At 32.8% G+C, this 19,283-nt stretch overlaps 1 protein-coding gene across 3 annotated transcripts in view; it reads left to right on the top strand.

Annotated features, from left to right (window-relative positions):
- Positions 1 to 19,283, top strand: part of LOC105194559 (protein mahjong) — a 126,243-nt gene that overhangs the window by 69,483 nt on the left and 37,477 nt on the right. For all 3 annotated transcript variants that reach the window (XM_039446282.1, XM_039446283.1, XM_039446284.1), the window contains exons 4-5: positions 321 to 530; positions 4,347 to 4,513. In XM_039446282.1, the coding sequence (XP_039302216.1) occupies positions 321 to 530; positions 4,347 to 4,513 (377 nt within the window). The remainder of the gene's footprint in view (positions 1 to 320; positions 531 to 4,346; positions 4,514 to 19,283) is intronic.

Raw genomic sequence — 19,283 nt, 5'->3', positions numbered from 1 at the left:
TTTTTATTTTTGCTTAATGGTTTTTTCTTTATAACTTCACAATAAATTATTTTTTTGGCAATGCCGATTGTGCAGTCACACTCCTGAGATTCTGAACTTTCATTAAAAAAAAAAATTGTAGAAAAATATTGATTGTAATTAAAATTATAGCTTCTCAAAGTTGAAAAAATCTTCCACACCCGAAAATGTATTTTACAGGATCGGTGTGTTTAAGGGTTACAGCACAAAAAGTAGAATTTTTATTTTGAAGAAAATAATAGATCTTACATGGATTAGAATTATTTTTTTTATGATAAGTAATTGAATTTTTTCTACTATAGATATCTACTTTGCCAATTCTAAACATTGAGGAAGAGCCGACTATAAATGACGATGAAGAATGTGCATCAAGGCAAATTGTACGACATGTAGCCGTTGCTCTGAAGAGATACATGGAAGCGCATTTGCATTTAAAAGCGGAGCAATTGCAACGTGCGGAAAACGTTAGAGCTGATCGCGACACATGGCAACCGTCATTACCACCTTACAAGGAAAGTATAATAAGTGATTAATTATGTATTTGAAGGAATTTTTCTTATCTTATGAAAGTAATAAAAAATGAGCAGTTTTGTAAATTAAAAAAGAAAAACAAAAAAACTTTATACACTATAAAGATTCCCGTTTTAAGATTGGCATGTCATCTTCGTTGAAACTTTTTTTCACGAAGTGTAAACTTCGTATTCATACATAAGAAGGTATATATTGATTTTTGAGATTGCTGATGACGAAATCGCAGTATACATATATGAACCAAAATGCAAAATTTAATTGGACATGAGCAAATTGATTATTCAGAGTTTTTTTTTTTTTAGGCCTTTGAGGTTGCTGATGACAAACCTGCAATAGAAATTTTGAATATGATTGATTGAATATAGCTGATTAAAATACTAAATTTTGTTGGATTTGAGTATAATTTATTTTCCAAAGGTTTTTTTTTATATTTGTGAAGTTATTGATGATCAATGTGTAACTACATGTGGTTTCTGCAAGTTGATATGTATTAAATTTTGAAATTTGAATAAAAATATTAATATTTAATAATTATTGCTGTGGAAAAAATTTAGCGCTTAAGATATAGTAAATATAATAATAATACAATATTTTTAAAAGTATTTTTTTTCTCGGTATATAATATAAAATTATTGTTGTAATATATAAATACCGCACGTTTTTATTTTCTAATTGTGTTAATTTTAACACAATCTTGAAAAACATTTTATATGTTTTAACCTATTTAATTAAACCTTTATGTTAATTTAACAAAATAAATACATTAGAAAAAATAACACAAATATTATGTAAAAGATGAAACAAAGCTTTTACAATGAAATAAATACAATAAAAAGTTCAAGGCTCGATTTGAAATAATTCAATTGAAGATTAAAATGAGTTGGAGAGCCGCGACAGTTATTATTGGTGTCGAAGGTGTAATCACATATACAGTTATTTAATTTCTTCTTACTAGAATTATATTAAACAAAACATTACAATAAATACAACTTTTTTATCTCTTCTTATTTTTTCATAAAAAGTTTGTAAAATTTGGCCTTGTTTTGATTTATCTAACGGTATTCTTTTTTAATATTACATATTGGTCATGGAAAATTTTGCACTATTGTCTAAAAAAACATGAAAAAATCAGAATTTTAAAATTAATTTTCTATAACAACCTGAGGATGCTTGTATGTAATTTTGTCAATTTTCTCTAATTATCGGAAAATTTTAAAAACATATTTTATGTGATAAAATAATAAAACAAGTATAATAAATAAAGTTTTCTCGAATTTTTTATTTAAATTACGTTTATTTAACTCATTTCTAAAATACTACGCGTTTTTGCGTACATACAATTACTTAAATTCTTTTTTGTTTTGAATCAATTATTATATATTTTAACATATTACGTACATATATTTATAGGGTATTAAAAAAAAGCCATTTAGCATTTTTATAATAGGTAGTACACACCATACTGACAAGGGAACTTCTCGAAGTGTCACACTCTGATTTTAATGAAACTTTACACACATTTAAGTATCATAATTACATGATTTTAGAAGCTGCTGCCCAAATTTGGTTTTAAGGGGTGAAATCATTCCTTATGTGAATAGCGGTTTTAAGCTTTTTTTGTTATATCTCGGAAACTATTTGAGATATCAAAACATGTTTTATACAAAAGATTTACAATAAAATTACTTCTATTCAGTTACGTTAATAATATTTTTAAAAAATAATTATTAAAAAAAAATTTTTTATAATTGTTTAAAAAATTATTCTAAAAATAATATTATTGACATGAGTAAATAGAGATAATTTTATTGTAAAACTTTTGTATAAAACATTTTTTTTATATTTTGAATGGTTATCGAGACATAGAGAGAAAAGCTAAAAACATGAGGACTGATTTCACCCCTTAAAACCGTATAGTGGCAGCAACTGATGTTTTCTAAAATCATGTAATTATGTTACCTAAATGTATGTAAAGTTTTATTAAAATTTGGCTGTGACAATAAAACTTTTAGAAGTTTTATTGTCACAGCCAAATTTTTGGCAATAAAACTTTTAGAACTTTTTAAAAAAGTATTATTATTAACGAAATATTAAACTGCTATCATTTCTACACAACCTTTGAGGTAGAATAGCATGGCGCGCTTTTTTTATAGTGGTTTTCCTCGTAGACTCAATCCACTTTCTATTCTATTCTCTATTTTTTAATGCACAAATTTCAAATGCCGTCCTCACTCTCTTGAAGGATATATCATTATTACATAAAAATTTACCTAGAGCGAGAGAGAAAGAGAAAGAGAGAGAACATGTGTTACTAACAAGAAGAATCCTTCAAAGTGATCTTGCCAATTTTAATAAAATTTTATAGATGTCTAGTATTCATTAACACGTTTGCTGTAGTAAAGCCATTCATTGCACAACTTAGGCATTCTCGAGAAAATAACGATTAAACATTTCCAACACTTATAGTACCGTTACAGAAGAATGATTATCGAATAAGCGACGTGACGTAGGGCGTTAGGACATCGACTGGTACGCTGGGGTCCCAGATTTGATGCCCGCGGATAAAACTTTTTTTATTTAAGTAGAGAAATCAGCGTCGCTTGACGAAAAGATTAGCGTTGATTTATGAAGGGATTAGCATTGTTTGGACAAAAGTGTCATTTTATGGTAGCCTTACAAAAAACGCAATTAATTGTGTTTGAAGTGTGAAAATGTATCATCTACGAGTGGACGCACATTCATATTAGAAAAAAAGGGTAAATGCGAGTAGACAAGGCGAGTTGTGTTTAAAAAATTGCTAATATTTTGAAAGTAAAAAGCTAAGAGAGAACATTGAAACTATCCAGAGAGTTTTGCGTCGTGAGAAAATCAAGGGATTGCGTTGCAAGACACCAGAGAGTATACATCGAGAAAAACTTGTGAGAAACTTGAGAGAGATTTGAGAGATACTTATGAGAAACTTATGAGACTTGTGATAGACTTGTAAGAAACTTGTAAGAGACTTGTGAAAAAAAGAGTTGTATCAACAGCTGAACGTTGTGTCGAAGAGAGTCAATCGTGAGCGACTAAAGATTTTGTGCGAGTAAATTTAACTTATTAAGAATTTTATCAATAATTAAACTTGTCATATTTCCGTTGCTTCTGGTTTTTATTTAACATCCTACAATATAATCACCAAATAATATGTAGATCCGCAATTATTGATGATAACTGACTGATTACCGGTGAATACCTTTTGTATTGAAATATGTATTGAAATTGTATGAGAACATATAGAACGCGGTTTATAAACATTGAGGTAAACATCGCATGCGACACGTAGTAACCAGTAAGTCATTCATGATGCTAATATGCAAAAATGTTTATAGATATAAACGGTTAAGTTTTTGACCTATGTTCATTCTTTTTCTTTGCGTGCCATATGCGCGCAATATGTTTGTTAGCGCGTAGGCAATTTCTTCTGCATATATCCATAGATATATGGGACCTACAGTTTTAACGCCGGTTTTGAACGACCTATTGGAACAGACTTTCCTGAGCAGAGTTACTCTCGATGATTTACCTTTGCCTTCCGAGCGGTGGCGATTGCTTCTAAATCAATTAAAAAACCGATTTAAAGTTATACTATTCTTGGTGGATTTAAACCCGGAGAGCAAACTCGCAATTCTTTATGCCATGTTGTTACTACGTTTATTAAGGTTTTTTTTTATTTAGTATGGTGTATACTATCTATAAATTCTAAATGTTTTTTTTTTTACAGTGTATATATATTAATTTAAACATATATATTATTTTAGGCATGTAAGTTTAGCAGCGAGGAAGTTCAGGCAAAAGTGGAAATTCTCCAAGAATTAATGTCAGTCAGAGCAGTGTGGCCACCAGTGGAAGAGCTTCATCGTTTAGGCGGTATCACATTGCTTTTGCAAATTATAGCTTTTGCTCGCGAATGGAACTATAGCGGACGGTAAGATTATTTGTCTATATTAACAAAAAATTATCAGTATTTTATAATTTTGTTAAGAAAAGTCTTACATCCTATACAGCTTAGAAAGATTTACAGGATCACAAAAAAAAATTTTTGAGAATTATCTCAAACCAGGTGTTTCTTGTAGATTTTGAGTTGCAGAAACAAATTCGTAAGTCGTTCTCCTCCATCATGTCCAACTTTTTAGATAATCATGAAAAATCATGGAAAATTTGTGAAAATTGAAATATTTGAAGAAAGAACAAAAGAAAATATGACATTAAAATGTGGTCCTAGAATGGATTTAAATATATTTTAATAAGTTAAATAAAGTGTAGGAAGTAAAAAACTTTTGTTTACTAGTGTTATTATAGCCTATACGTCGTAAAACAAATGTAAAGCCGACTATTGTGCAACAAACAGGCGATCTTTGTAAGTCTTAGATTTTTTTTAAAATAAATTTTAATTGTTACTGTTGGAAAATGAGTTAAATAAATTAGAAAATAAGTTATTAATTATTCAGTTAATTAGTTAAATATTTTTTTGCATATTTTTATATTTTTATATTTTCAGACATTTTTAAGTAAATGTGAAACATGTTTGTCAATATAAATTAAAAAAAAAATCTGAAATTTTGAGCCTGGATTTGTAACTTTTGAAACGTAAATTCCAAAACTTTAATTTGAAGTGAATTTATTGTTACCCATCCTAAACCACTGGAGGTACCACTTCTTTTAGGATTTTATCCCCTGAATTGGGGACACCATACCAGGAAATTTTTTTACAATTTACATTTTTGTAGTTTTATAAAACCGAATTTTTCTTGAAAACATTATGTTCTTTTTTTGTATCTTTCTCCAAATTCTAGCAAAAATCTCTTATTATGTGTTCATCTCAAATACCTTGATAACTTTTTTTCATATCTTTCATGCTTGATGGAATTTTTTGCCTTGCTCTTTGCTAAAATCTCCATTTTCAGGGAAATAGTCAATGTGAGAATGCAAAAAATAAATTTTATAATTCATTAGACATCCTAAATGTTTAAAATTTTTGAGCATGTTCTCAACAATATTTTTGTACTCTGGATCTTTATTTCCTAAAAATTTAACGGTTACTTTCCTGAAACTCTTCCAAGCAGTTTGTCCTTTCTTATTGTTAGTTATTTTGTTTTCAAATTCTTTGTCGCGCAACAGCGCTTTTTTCTGGGGGCCATCAAATATTCCTTCCTTTATTTTACCATCAGAGAGTTTTGAAAATTTTAAGTACAAATATTTGAAAGCATTATTGTTATTCCTTTGTAAAGTCTTTACAAATTGTTTTAATAGACCCAGTTTAATATGCAATGGGGGAAACAATATTTTGTTTAACCAAATTTTTATGCAAAATGTTTTTGGAACCGGGTTCTAGCTTCTCTCTAGAAGGCTTTTCTTTTTTTATCCAATATTTTTGGAACCGGGTCCTAACTTTTCTCTAGCAGAGCTTGGAACGCTTTTAAAGCGACGCCCACTACTTCCCACACTACTTCTTGCCACTCGAAGATTGAGCTTGTGAATATGCGACAGTCGCTCTGCCGAGCGGTAGTGGGGAAAGTAGTGGGCGTCGCTTCAGAAATTGACCCGAAATGTGCAAATCGTTGCGAGCTCTGCTCTAGAAAGCCATTCTTTTTTTATCCAATACTGATTACGATTCCGATTATTTCATTCACATAAAAACCATGGATACTTCGTAAAACCATTTTGTTGTCCCAATAAAATTGTTATAATTTTTAAATCGCCACACACTTGCCATTTATGCAAGTTATAATTAAATTTTTTGAGCACAAAATGAAGGTTTTTATATTCCTTATTTAACGTTACAAAATGGGCAACTGGAACAGATACATTACCATTGTGCAACAAAACAACTTTTAAACTCCTTTTTGTAGAGTTGATAAAAAGACGCCAATTATTAGCTTTATAAGGAACGCTGTCAAAGTTATCAATTAATCCTTTAACATCATTACAATAAATTAAGGAATCTTCTTTAGAAAAATATTTTTTGAATGACTTGTTTTTATTACGATAGAAAGTTCTGCTTATTCCACTAGTTAGTAAGTTTTTCTCTTTCAGCTGGATGCTAAAAGTTCTGAAGATTTTTTTGAAAGTTCTAAGTCTCGAACAAGATTGTTTACCTCCTTTTGATTAAATTTACTACTAGTCTTATCAGAATCACTATGATCACTTATGAATCCTCAGAAATTTCTGAAGATGCATAATTTCGTATTTTTTATATTCTACTATGACTTTGTTTTATGATTTATTAGAAATACTTAAATCATCAAAATCAAGAGCACTCTTACTGTTTTTATTTTTTAAAACTAGATAAAATACGGACTGTATATTAGGATAGCTGATACTTTTTTTACTTTTTTTTTATTATGCCAAATCACGCACAAATAAAAGTATTAATCCGACTCATGATTTGCAGGTTTCCGCCCAATCATTGGAGAACAAAAACTTATGGCGTTTTTGTCTCCATTTCTTTACTTTGTTAAATATAAAACACAACAAAAACATATGGTTCTTGGAGTCAAAGAGTTATTTAACTTCTTCGTTGATTTACCGAAAACATTCTCATAATTTTGTCGAATATGACCTGAGAAAACCTTTTATTTTGTACAATTACATATTTTTTGCACTTAATGCAAAAAATGTCAGGACTATTTTTATTAATTTTTATTAATAATTTTTTTAATACCTCAAAATTTTTTAATTTCTTTTTCCCACGGAAGATTTCAATCAAAAAAATTTCAATTTTACTTGAAAAGAGGAACAAGACTTTAGCTGAAGTATGTATTTCATTTAAACAACAAAAGCTTTACACTTTCATGACGATCAATTTATATTCGAAACTGCTCTATACTTATAGCCGAATATCAATTTATCTCTTCCGAGTTGCGATTTTTGACTGTGCGCTACATTGCGGTGATACAGCGAAGCTTTCTGTACTCTAAAGGCTGTTTTACAATGAGTTGCAAACGCTCCGTCGATAGTTGCAAAGAATGGCAACTAGCGTTATTTCCGGTGGCAACGAACTATCGCGGTTGCCAAACAAAAGTTGGCCAACTTTTAACTTTGGCGACAGCAACTGGCGATCGCATCACCTTAATCTTATAGGCTGGTCTACAATGAGTTGCAAAGCGTAGTTGGAAATTGCGAATGGCTAATTGTCAGTCGCAAGTTGTAAGTAATTTCAACGTCTAATCCACATTTGAACGTCGAAATTGTCGAAAGCTGCAAATTGAAAGTTTGAGTAAACGAAATATGTGAACACCAGACGTTCAAGATATCACTACCGAAAATTGTCCTACCACAAATCACGTTTGTCGTAATTCTCGCTGCGCTCCGTTACACTCTTTCAATTCACTTTATAGGGTTAAGGTGGTGCGATCGCCAGTTGCTCTCGCCAAAGTTAAAAGTTGGCCAACTCTCGTTTGGCAACCGCGACACTCTCTTGCCACCGGAAATAGCGCTAGTTGCCATTTTTTGCAACTGTCGACGGAGCGTTTTTAACTCATTGTAGAACAGTCTTATAAAGTGAATTGAAAGAGCGTGGCAAAGTGCGGTAAAAGTTACGATAAATGTGATTTGTGATAATTGTGACAATTTTTGGTAGTGATATCTTGAATGTTTAGTGCTTACATATCTCGCTTAACCAAACATTCAATTTGCACCTTTTGACAATTTCCACATTTAAATGTGGATTAGGCGTTGAAATTATTTACAACTTGCGACTGGCAACTAGCCACTCACGATTTGCAACTACGCTTTACAACTCATTATAGATAAGCCTTAAGCGCTAGTAATAGCCTTAAAAATCTTAAAAAATTCTCAGGTATAAAAAAAATTTTTCACATTTACTTAAAAATGTCTGAAAATGTAAAATATGCAAAAAATTAATTAACTGAATAATTATCTAATTAATTAATTGATTAATAACTTTTTAATTTATCTAACTTATCTTCCAACATTAACAATTAAAATCTATTTTGAAAAGATTAAGACTTATAAAGATCGCCTGTTGCACAATAGTCGACTTTGCGTCGATTTTACGACGTGCAAGCTGTAATAATACTAGTAAATAAAACTTTTTTTACCTCTTATACTTTATTTAACTTATTAAAATATATTTAAATCTATTTTTGGACCGCATTTTAATGTCATATTTACTTTGTTCTTTCTTCAAATATTTCAATTTTCACAGATTTTCCATGATTAGAAAACTGGACGTGATGGAGCGAAACGGTTTACGAATTTGTATTCAGCGACCCAAAATCTATAAGAAACACCTACTCTGGTTTGAGATAACTCTCAAAAATGTTCTCTGTTATTTAAATGTTGCTGACATACTTCAATGTAACATTGCAAAAACATATATTACATTACAGAAATGGTAAAATGTCCATTTTTAGAAATATTGCAATATAATATTACAATAAAATGTATGTTTTACTTTTATAATAGCATAATAATAACTTTTATAATAATAGCATGATAATTAATGTTTTTACTTTAAACGAACAATTTGTGGGAAATGCATACAAGTAATAAAAATAGAGGAAATAAATTTATAATGTACTATAAATAATGTATTATATAGAGTCTTGTTTTAACTCATTAGACACCAAAATATTTTGAAAAAAAAAATTTTTGAATAAAAGTTATAGGATTCGAGGGCCATCGGATGAGCTACATAGATTTTATCCGAGGCCTACTTTGGTTTAATAAGGTATAGATCAATTTCTTTCGATGGAAATGTTTTATTACAAATTTGTATTGTATTAAAAAGTAAGGAAATTTTATCGCTGGTAATTTGCCATGTGATGATAAAAAGCAAGAAAGAAAATTACTATTTATTAGATTTGTTACAATGTGTAACAAAATACTACGATAAATTGTTGAATTTAAAATTTTGTTGTCCATCTATGTTTTGACTAATGTATTTTTGAAAATTTGCATAAAATTAATAACGATTTTACTTATATTGGTGATAAAATATTTAGAAAAGAGCATGAGCTTTGGCCCATTTCTTGGACCTTGAATTTCAACTTTTTTTTATGCCAACTACATAATGGAACATTAATCCCAGAGAAATTTTATGATGAGCGTGATTTCGGAGATATAAAGGATTAAAAGTGACAGTTTCGCATAACACAGAGTGCCGTTTTTAGACTTCTTTTTTGTTGTTTGAATAAAATTTACCATTTTCCATATATTTTTGCGCGCTGAACACAAATCTGGTAAGCAAATTGCTGTATCACGTCAAATTTCTTAGAAAAGTGTCAAAAATGATCATTTTTACCTTACCATGGCATTAAAAAAAAATCTATTTTTATCTATCTAAAAATCTATATATCTATCTATATATACAGGGTGTCAGGTAAATACCGCCCCTGATTTCGTGGATTGATAGATCAAGTAAAACTGCGCAGAAAAGTTCTTTACCATTTTTTAATACTCGCCATAGTTAACGAGATAAAAATTAATAAAGTCTGCGAATAAGCGCGTATCACCGCGCGCAAGGACCGTCCGCCGGTCGCCGAGACGTAGGCAGCCGCGGCTGTAGGCATGGCGCGGTGAGGAGGGAAAAACAGCAGCAGCTGTAGCGCGGTGAGGATGGAAAAGCAGCTACTGCTGCTTTTCCCTCATTACCGCACAGCGCCGCGCCTACAGCCGCGGCTGCCTACGTCTCGGCGACTAGCGGGCGGTCCTTGCGCGCGATAATACGCGTTTATTCGCAGACTTTATTAATTTTTTTTTTTCGTTAACTATGGCAAATATTAAAAAATAGTAAAGGACTTTTCTGCTCAGTTTTACTTGATCCATTAATCCACGAAACCACGGGCGGTAGTTACCTGGCACCCTATATATATATATATATATATTTGCCGCGTGCGCGTGCGTGCGTGCGTGCGTGCGTGCGTGCGTGCGTGCGAAACGAAGTGAAACGTTTTTTATGGATTTTTATCTCGGATTTAAATATGACTTTAGTTTTTGTCTTGTATGAAAACTCTCCGAGATAGATGGAGTTGAAGTGACACGTGACACCGCTTTTCACGGTGAGATGCTTTTTTAATGCGAGTCCTCTTACCTCTCATAGATTGGGGTGCTTTTTTAATATGAGTTTCTTTGCCTCTCACAGATTGGGATGCTTTTTTAATATAAATCTCCTTGCCTTTTACCGATTGGGGTGCTTTTTTAATGTGAGTAATAGATTTATAGATAAATAGAAATAGATTTTTTTTAATGCCATGGTAAAGTAAAATTATTATTTTTGACACTTTTCTAAGAAATTTGACGTGATAGAGCAATGTGCTTACCAGATTTGTGTTTAGCACGCAAAAATATATGAAAAATGGTAAATTTTATTCAAACAACAAAAAAAGTCTAAAAAGCACCTTGTGTTATGAGAAACTATCACTTTCAACTCTCTATATCTCTAGAACCGAGCTTATGCTAAACTTAAAATTTTACTGGGATCAATGTTCTATTATACAGAGTGATTCAGAATAACCTTATGGCTTTGAAGAAACATATTCCTGCGGTTATTTTAAAACAACTTTTCGTTTGGCAAAAACTTGTCCGAAGCATAGTTTTTAAATAATAAAAGGAAATAGTTATCCAATAACCGAGCGCGTATAGCGGTGAGACAAGGCCGGCGCAACTCACCGTTTGATATGAGCGATTACGTAAGGCGATCGCAGCGATAAGCTGATAGCTCAAACACTGTTTTCCTCCCTTCCCCCTCTCTTTTATTCTCTCTCAAAACCTTCATTCTCATTCTCATTTTTTTCTTATTTATTTATCAATTCATACACTAACACTGAAATAATGCTAGAATTAAAAACGATATTTAATTATTTGACGCCTTGTTTTTAATAATTCTGTACGTGTAAAAAAATATTGTTTTTAAGTAAAAAATACCATATTTAAAATGCGTGAATGAAAAATAAATGGAATGAAAAATAAATTGAGTAATTCTCACGCGTGATTAGTAGTGACTAATAGTAATTGAGGATAGTAATTTGTATAAAGTGATTAGTAATTTTCGATCAAGACAATAATTGCAGTGAATGTGACAAGTGATGTGATTTAAGAAGAAAAGAGGAAAATTTTGAGTTTAATATGGATATTCTGTCTTCTATAAGATAAAGCTGATTGCTGTGCAGGATGATAAGTGAGTATACACGTTCAAATTTGATCGAACTTGTCTCTCTCTCTCTGTCTTTCTCTTTCGCTCTGCATTTGTATTTTTTATTCACGTATTTTAAATATGATTTTGACTTAAAAAGAATGTTTTTTTACTCGTACAAAATTATTAAAAGAGAGACGCCAAATAATTAAATATTGTTTTTAATTCTAGTATTATTTTAGTGCCTAAATTGATAAATAATTAAGAAAGAGATGACAATGGGATAGAGGTTTTGAAAGAAAATGAGAGAGAGGGGAAAGGGAGGGAAAGCAGTGTTCGAGCTGTCTGCTTATCACTGCGATCGTTTTACGTAATCGCCCATATTGAACGGTGAGTTGCACCGGCACTGCCCGGTTATTCGATAACTGTTTCTTTTTATTATTTAAAAACTATGCTTTCGACAAGTTTTTGCCAAAGGAAGAGTTATTTTAGAATAACCTGAGAAATATGTTTCTTCAAGGACATAAGGTTATTCTGAATCACCCTGTATAGTACTATTTGGCATAAAAAATAGTTTGAAATTTGAGGTCCAAAAAATGGGCCAAAAAACAGGTCTTTTTGCTTACGCTATTTAGGATAATTTTACATGACTTTTTAAGTCTTTAAAAATACAGAAAGGTATCAAGCAACTTTACATTCTAGATAAGATAAGAAATAAAATGGTTACTTCAAAGCAACTTTAACAGACAGATGCCAAAATTTTAAATTCAACAATTTATTGCAATATTTTGTTACAATGTACATTGTAAAATCTAACAAATAATCATTTTTTTGCTCTATGCAATAGTGCCTCATTTACCAGACTGCTACACCATTTTTAGCATAGTTGGCTCTGCTTTTTGCGGCTCAAAGTGAGGAAAACGGCATCAAGATTTGGATTCTGGTCCTGTCAGGATGCTGCTCCATCACAATTAGAGCTTTGGAAAACGTAATTTTGGAAAAGTAACAAAGTAGGGAACAACAAATCAAAATTATTTGAACTTATTAACAGAAAATGGGCCGAGACGGTCATAGCAAGATCTTTGTGTTCAAATAATATTTTATTATATGTTTTTATTTTGAACTTGCTATGACTGTCTCAGCTCATTCTTAGTTAATTTGTTGTATACAATGTACATCGTATATCTATGATTTTATACGTCGGCTTTAACGTACGTTCTCTGAGTAATCTCGTTGTTGTTAAGAATATTACCAAGTATCTTGGTGGTTGAACTGGCTAAGACACCCTTTCCGGATAATTGGGAAATGCAAGTTTAGACCTTGGTCGAAGTAATATTTTTTACAATAACTTTTTTATAGTTTTTTGGGATTAGAGGGGATAATAGAGATGCGTACAGTCGTTTAAATTACTTCGTGTATTTATTGATTGGGAAAGAATTGCTTCTTACTTTTTTTAGGGATTGTAAATGACACTATTGTCGTTGATGCTTCATCATAATACTCAGCTGTTTCTCAAAATTTGTGATATTTTGGCACGTATAACGAAATTTTTTAAGGGGTAAATTTTTAAAATTTGAAAAAATGATTTCATTTTTTGCGAAATTCCTTCTATCGATTATTGTCTGTCATCTTCGAGGCATACTTTGGACAAGATTTTTGGCGTATTTTTTTGTCAGAGACTTTTAGATTGCACAAATTTGTCGCGAAAGTTGCTTCAAATTGCGAATCTTCTTCCTACAAAGCTTAATCTTGATGAATGTCCACATATTTTCAATAAGCATCGGGTGATGCCAATCCTATTAAATAATTTTACATTTAATAGGATTGGCATCACCCGATGCTATTCTTATTGAAAATATGTGGGCGTTTATCAAGATTAAGCTTTGTAGGAAGAAGATTCGCAATTTGAAGCAACTTCTGCGACAAATTTGTGCAATCTGGAAGTCTCTGACGAAAGAATACGCCGAAAATTTTGTCCAAAGTATGTTTCGGAGATGACAGGCAATAATTAATGGAGTGGATTTCACGAGCTATTGAAGTAGAAGCATCAAAGTATGAATTAAGATCTTGTGATTTATAAAAAAAATAAGAAGCAATTCTTTCCCAATCAGTAAATATCGCAGACACGAGGCAACTCAAACGACTACTACAATGATCAAGTAAATAATTAAATTAATTAACAATTTAATTTCGTGATATTACATTTGGATTTTTCTTGAAAGCTGTGTTTTAAGTTTGGTAAAATTTCCTTACAAAAATAATTTACTGTTTTTAATCCACGAGAACGATTAATTTGAGTGGTGAAAACATGCAATTGGCTTGATGTGTATGACCTTGTTTTTAGATCGCAAACAGGAACTTTTCCGGAAAAATGAGTGCTTGAAACGGATTGCATACGAATATATCCGAATAGTAATAACGTATAGTTATGAATATTTATGAGTGGTAAAAACGCGCTGTGTGTAAATTTAAGGTGTAAAAATATATAGGGTTACCAGTGCAAAATATTTATTTAACAATCACAAACACTCACGCCCGTGTAGAAATTTTTCCTAGGCTATAATCGGGACCAGGTTAACTTCCGTTTAAAAAAAATTTTTTATTTTTAATTTTTTAACAGATCTTAATTATTTTTATAGCTTAATCTGTATTCACTGTTTCACATATAAGATTCTATTTTGCAAATTACAATTACGCATTTTATAATTTTTAAAAATGCATTGGCGGGATTCAAAGAGTGTTTGTTAATGGTTTTCTCCACGTTGTACCGTAAGATGATTGCACTTGTAATTTATTAAACACTTTTTAGGTGACAGTTGCTTCAATCAAGCGCGGTTTGGACAGTGACGTGTATAAGCTTCTTTACGAAAAAAAGATCTGAGAAAATTTTTCTTAGATTTTTTTCGTATATTTTTCAAAATATATTGTATAATTTTATAATTTTTTCAAATTTTTTGATAACGATTGGAATACTTTCCATAAATACTCAGAATGTCTACATCTTTTTTTCACAATTTTTTATATTTGTTAATTTTGAAATATTCTGAGATTTCTTATTCCACAATTTTTATAAAATACTTTTAACTTTTTTTAGATTTTATAACATTTCATCAAAAATTATAAAACAAAAAATAACAGAAATCTTAAAATATTTTATTATTAACAAATATAAAAAGTTACGAGAAAAGATGTAGATATTCTTAATATTTATGAAAAATATTCTAATTTTTATAAAAAAATTTGAAGAAGTTATAAAATTATACAGATATTCTCAAAAAATATAGGAAAACAATCTGACAAGGAAACATATGAAAGTGTCCGCCTAAGATTTACACGAGCTTTTAATATGTTGTAGTACAGATAAAAATAAGGGACACGCATTTTGTTATACGTGCCCGTTTGCACTAGGGGTGAAATACCACTTTGAAGAAAATCGATTTTTTTCTTTTGAAGCGTATATTATCGAAACTATAAGAGATAGAGAAAAATGTTCTAATTGAAAGTTAATTGACTTGAAGAGTAATTTATACAAAAATTGCTTTAAAAAAATTTTTTCTTTTTACATTTTCTTCCACCACTTACCTGTTTTTTCAAAATTTTTGTTTTTTTTATAAGCAAAAGCTTATTTTATTACGCATTCAATAGTATATAAAGTTATGATGCGACATTTTCATTTTCTAAAAATAATTAAAAATTTCTCCAGAAGCATAGTACGTGCGCTCGATACTTCAAGTATCATGTTTTGCTTGTATTTTTATATATTTTTATTTTATCATTTATTTGAAAATTTACAAAATTTAATAAAAAGGATATTTAATTTTTTTATTAAATTTTTATTATTTAAAAAAATTAAAAAATGATTTCTAATCCTCCACGTAAATACGATCTCCAAATAAAATCTAGAGGTTCTAATAATCCTTCAAATGGTCATTTTGGTCCCAAGCTCTCTCATTTATCTTGCGGTTGAGACGGCGTGAATATCTTTTATATTCTGCATCTTGGATATTTGTCTTTCCATATTGATTGATGTTGCCACGGTTTAAAATCTAAAAATAAAAAGAAACGTTAATAATTTAGAATGCACCATGGGTAATTTTACAATTAAAAATATAAAATATATATTACTTACGTTTGGCTTCTTCTGTTCCTCCTCCTTCCCCCTACAGGGAAGCAGAAACTAGTTCCGCGTTGCTTATTTATATGTAATATGAAAATATATTTAATTTAAAATAACTTTATTTATTGCCCGTTATTGACCCGTTTTTTGTTGTTAATGTTTATGAAAATACGAGCAACATATAGTAAAAAATAACTTTTATTTTGCTTATAAAAAGAAATAAGAATTTTGAAAAGAAATAGATAAGTGGTGAGGAAAAGTATAAAAAAAGTTAAACAAATTTTTTTTGCTGTTATAAAGTACTTTTTAAGCCATTCATTTATTTAGAACACTTTTTTCTATCTCTTATAGTTTTGACGATATACACTTCGAAAACAAAGTACCGATTTTCTTCAAAGGGGTATTTTACTCCCTAAAAGTGCAAACGGGCACATATAAAAAAATACGTATCCCTTATTTTTATATGTACCACAGCATATTAAAAGCTCGTGTAAAATGGAGGCGGATACTTCCATGTGTTTTCTTGTGAGAAAAATGTTCACCAGTAGCCTATAGGTGTCACTCGGCCTATGTGTGTTACTGCTTAGACCGCGTACGCGCGATCGACTGAAGTAAATGTCATGTAAGTGTTTAGTAAATTAGAAGTGCAGTAAGTCATCTCTTACGGTAAAACGTAGGGACCACCATTAACAAATACTTTGTATACATTTTACTGTTTCATAATATAGAATTATGCATCGGTTGTAAGCCGACGCGTTCTTGTCCCAACGTTTTATTGCTAACGGGATGCATCGTGGGACAGGTATTCGACACGGGAAATCTACCGGTCGAAATAGTAAGATATTCCGTTCCTTGTACTAGGATTTATTGCAACAGTTCCAACTTCGACCGCTCGTCAAAATACCGGTCTCTTACAGCAGCAGCGGAGTGTTTGTGTGACTTGCGATGAGAAAGCGAGAGCTCGAGAGTCAACGTTTCGAAAAGCTCGCTCTATTTATATCGTTGGTTTTTCCCCCACGTCTTTGTCTTAACAAATCATATAGGACCTACTCTTGACAGAAAGATCATGCTTCTCGATTGGTTGTCACCAAATCGTTACAAGTGCGAAACATCCCGTCCCCCTTGAAGGGCATGTCTTTAAAATCAACGTCGCATTAACTTGACTTAACGCAATTAATTGGCTACGTTACAAACAAAATTCAGCTATGAAATCCTGATTCTGACAATACGCTTCATGCCGAACAAGATAGCGATAAGTAACGAAACGCGCACTAACGTGAGCTGATACGAAAATAAGCGCGTTATGCAATAATGAAGCAATAAAGGGTAGACGCGTGTGACATAATGTAAAATAAGATAAAAATAAATAAATAAATAAAAGGAATGCGCACGCCAACGCGCCTCATAAAATATAAAATAAGAAGCATAGTAATAAATAGAACAGAATGCGCACGTTAAATAATATAAATGAAATAACGAAACGCCAGGAAAAAATTGTTTGAGTAAAAAATTAGTTGGCGTCTCCGATGGGAAGTACTGCCAGCTTTATCAACGGCCTCGTGAGCTGTCCTTGTCCAGTCCGTAGCTGCGCGAACGATACCATCTGCTTCCGGATGTATTTGCGCTACTCGGCCTAGAAGCCACTGCAACGGCCCCAGTCCTGGCTGTTGAATTAGTACAAGCTGGCCAATTTTTAATTGCTTGCCTTGGTTTGCCTTCCACTTCTTCCTTTCGATGAGAGTATGTATGTACTCGGTGCTCCAACGCCTCCAGAAATGCTGGCGTATTTGCTCCACTCGCTGCCAACGTAGTAGCCATCCTTGATTCTTGGCTGTCAAATCTGTAACTGGGAAACTGTTTAGCGCTGCACCAACCAAAAAATGACCCGGAGTTAAACAAGTAAGATCGCTAGCGTCCTCGCTGAGAGGTGTCAACGGTCGCGAGTTTAGCACTGCTTTGATTTCACACAGAACTGTTTCCATCTTCTCGAACGTGAGATTGCCGTTACCGACCACGCGATACATATGAAATTTTGCGGATTTTACCGCCGCCTCCCATAAACCTTCGAAATATGGGGCGTGTGGTGGAATAAAGTTTCACTCGAACTTGTTTCGCTGCGCAAACTGCCGTATCGCCGCCTGATCGCCGTTGACAAGCTCCTACATTTCTTTTATTTGTCTATTTACTCCGACGAATATAGTGTCGTTGTCGGAGTATACGCGTGCGGGCCTACCGCAGCGCGACATGAAGCACTTGAACGCCCCTAAAAATGCATCCGATGTGAGGTCACTTACAATTTCCAAATGTACGGCCTTTGTTGCGAAACATATAAATACGGCGATGTGTGCCTTGAGCATCTTAGCGTTACGCCTCTTCGATTCTTTTATCAAAATTGGGCCGGCATAATCTAACCCTGTGTGTGTAAACGGTCGCGAGACTCACGCATGGACCGAGCAAGTCCGCTATTATCGCTTGCGATGCCACCGATTTACATCTGACACACGTTACGCACTTGTGTATCACTTTACGGACCGTCGAGCACACCGCTAAAGACCAATAGCGCTGACGCACAGCGCACGTCGTGGCCTGCAGTCCCGCGTGCAAATTTCTTACATGTTCCCTGCGAATCATGAGGATCGTGAGAGTGACTCTTCGGCAACAGCATGGGGTGCAACGCGTCCGGTGGCAATGCCGCTCTGCCTATCTGTCCCCCCCACGCGAATAACTTCATGCTCATCGATAAACAGTGTTAATGATAGAATACGGCTTCTGCCGTCGACTGGTCGACCCTCGCTCAAACGACAATACTTCCTCGGGAACGACTCGCGCTGCACGGAACGTATCAAAACTCGCATAGCCGTAGTCATCTCCCAATGAGAAATGCAAAGTTCTCTTGCTCGTCCGTCGCGAACGCCCGACTCTCAAGCAGTAGGCAACTATCCGCTGTATTTTTTCTAAACTTGAATATTTTTCTAGCAATGTCGACACGATTGATCGACCCTCGGCCGCGACGGCGGCGATCACTCTTTTCTGCTCCCCGGCAATTCATCCGACAGTTTGATTTTTCTTGTCGGCCACTGTCTTTCGTTAAGCTGCAGGAACGATGGACCATTTCACCACATGCTGGAGACAGTTAAGGCTGCCAAATCAGCACCGCGCGACAACATGTCGGCCGGATTCTCCGTGGACGGCACGTGCTGCCAGTCCGCGTTTTTTGTCATACGTTGAATTTCTTCCACCCGATTTGCTACGCGCCCCATCTCCGGGACTCAGAGAGAATCCACTGCAATGTGATGGTGGAATTCGACCATAAGACTACTCTAGTTCCCGAGCACTCGCTGCCCGAACTTTTTTCATTAGTCTCACTAATAGTAACGCTGCACTCAACTTCAAACGGGGTAATGATATGACCTTGATAGACGCGACCCGTGACTTAGAAGCTAACAATCGAACCCGGCATGTTCCGGACTCTTGCGTTCTGAC

This window comes from Solenopsis invicta, chromosome 2 (genome assembly GCF_016802725.1).
Source record: "Solenopsis invicta isolate M01_SB chromosome 2, UNIL_Sinv_3.0, whole genome shotgun sequence".
In the NCBI taxonomy this organism is placed as follows: domain Eukaryota; kingdom Metazoa; phylum Arthropoda; class Insecta; order Hymenoptera; family Formicidae; genus Solenopsis; species Solenopsis invicta.
Note: the sequence above shows the minus strand (reverse complement) of the source record. Positions and strands in the feature narration are given on the sequence as shown.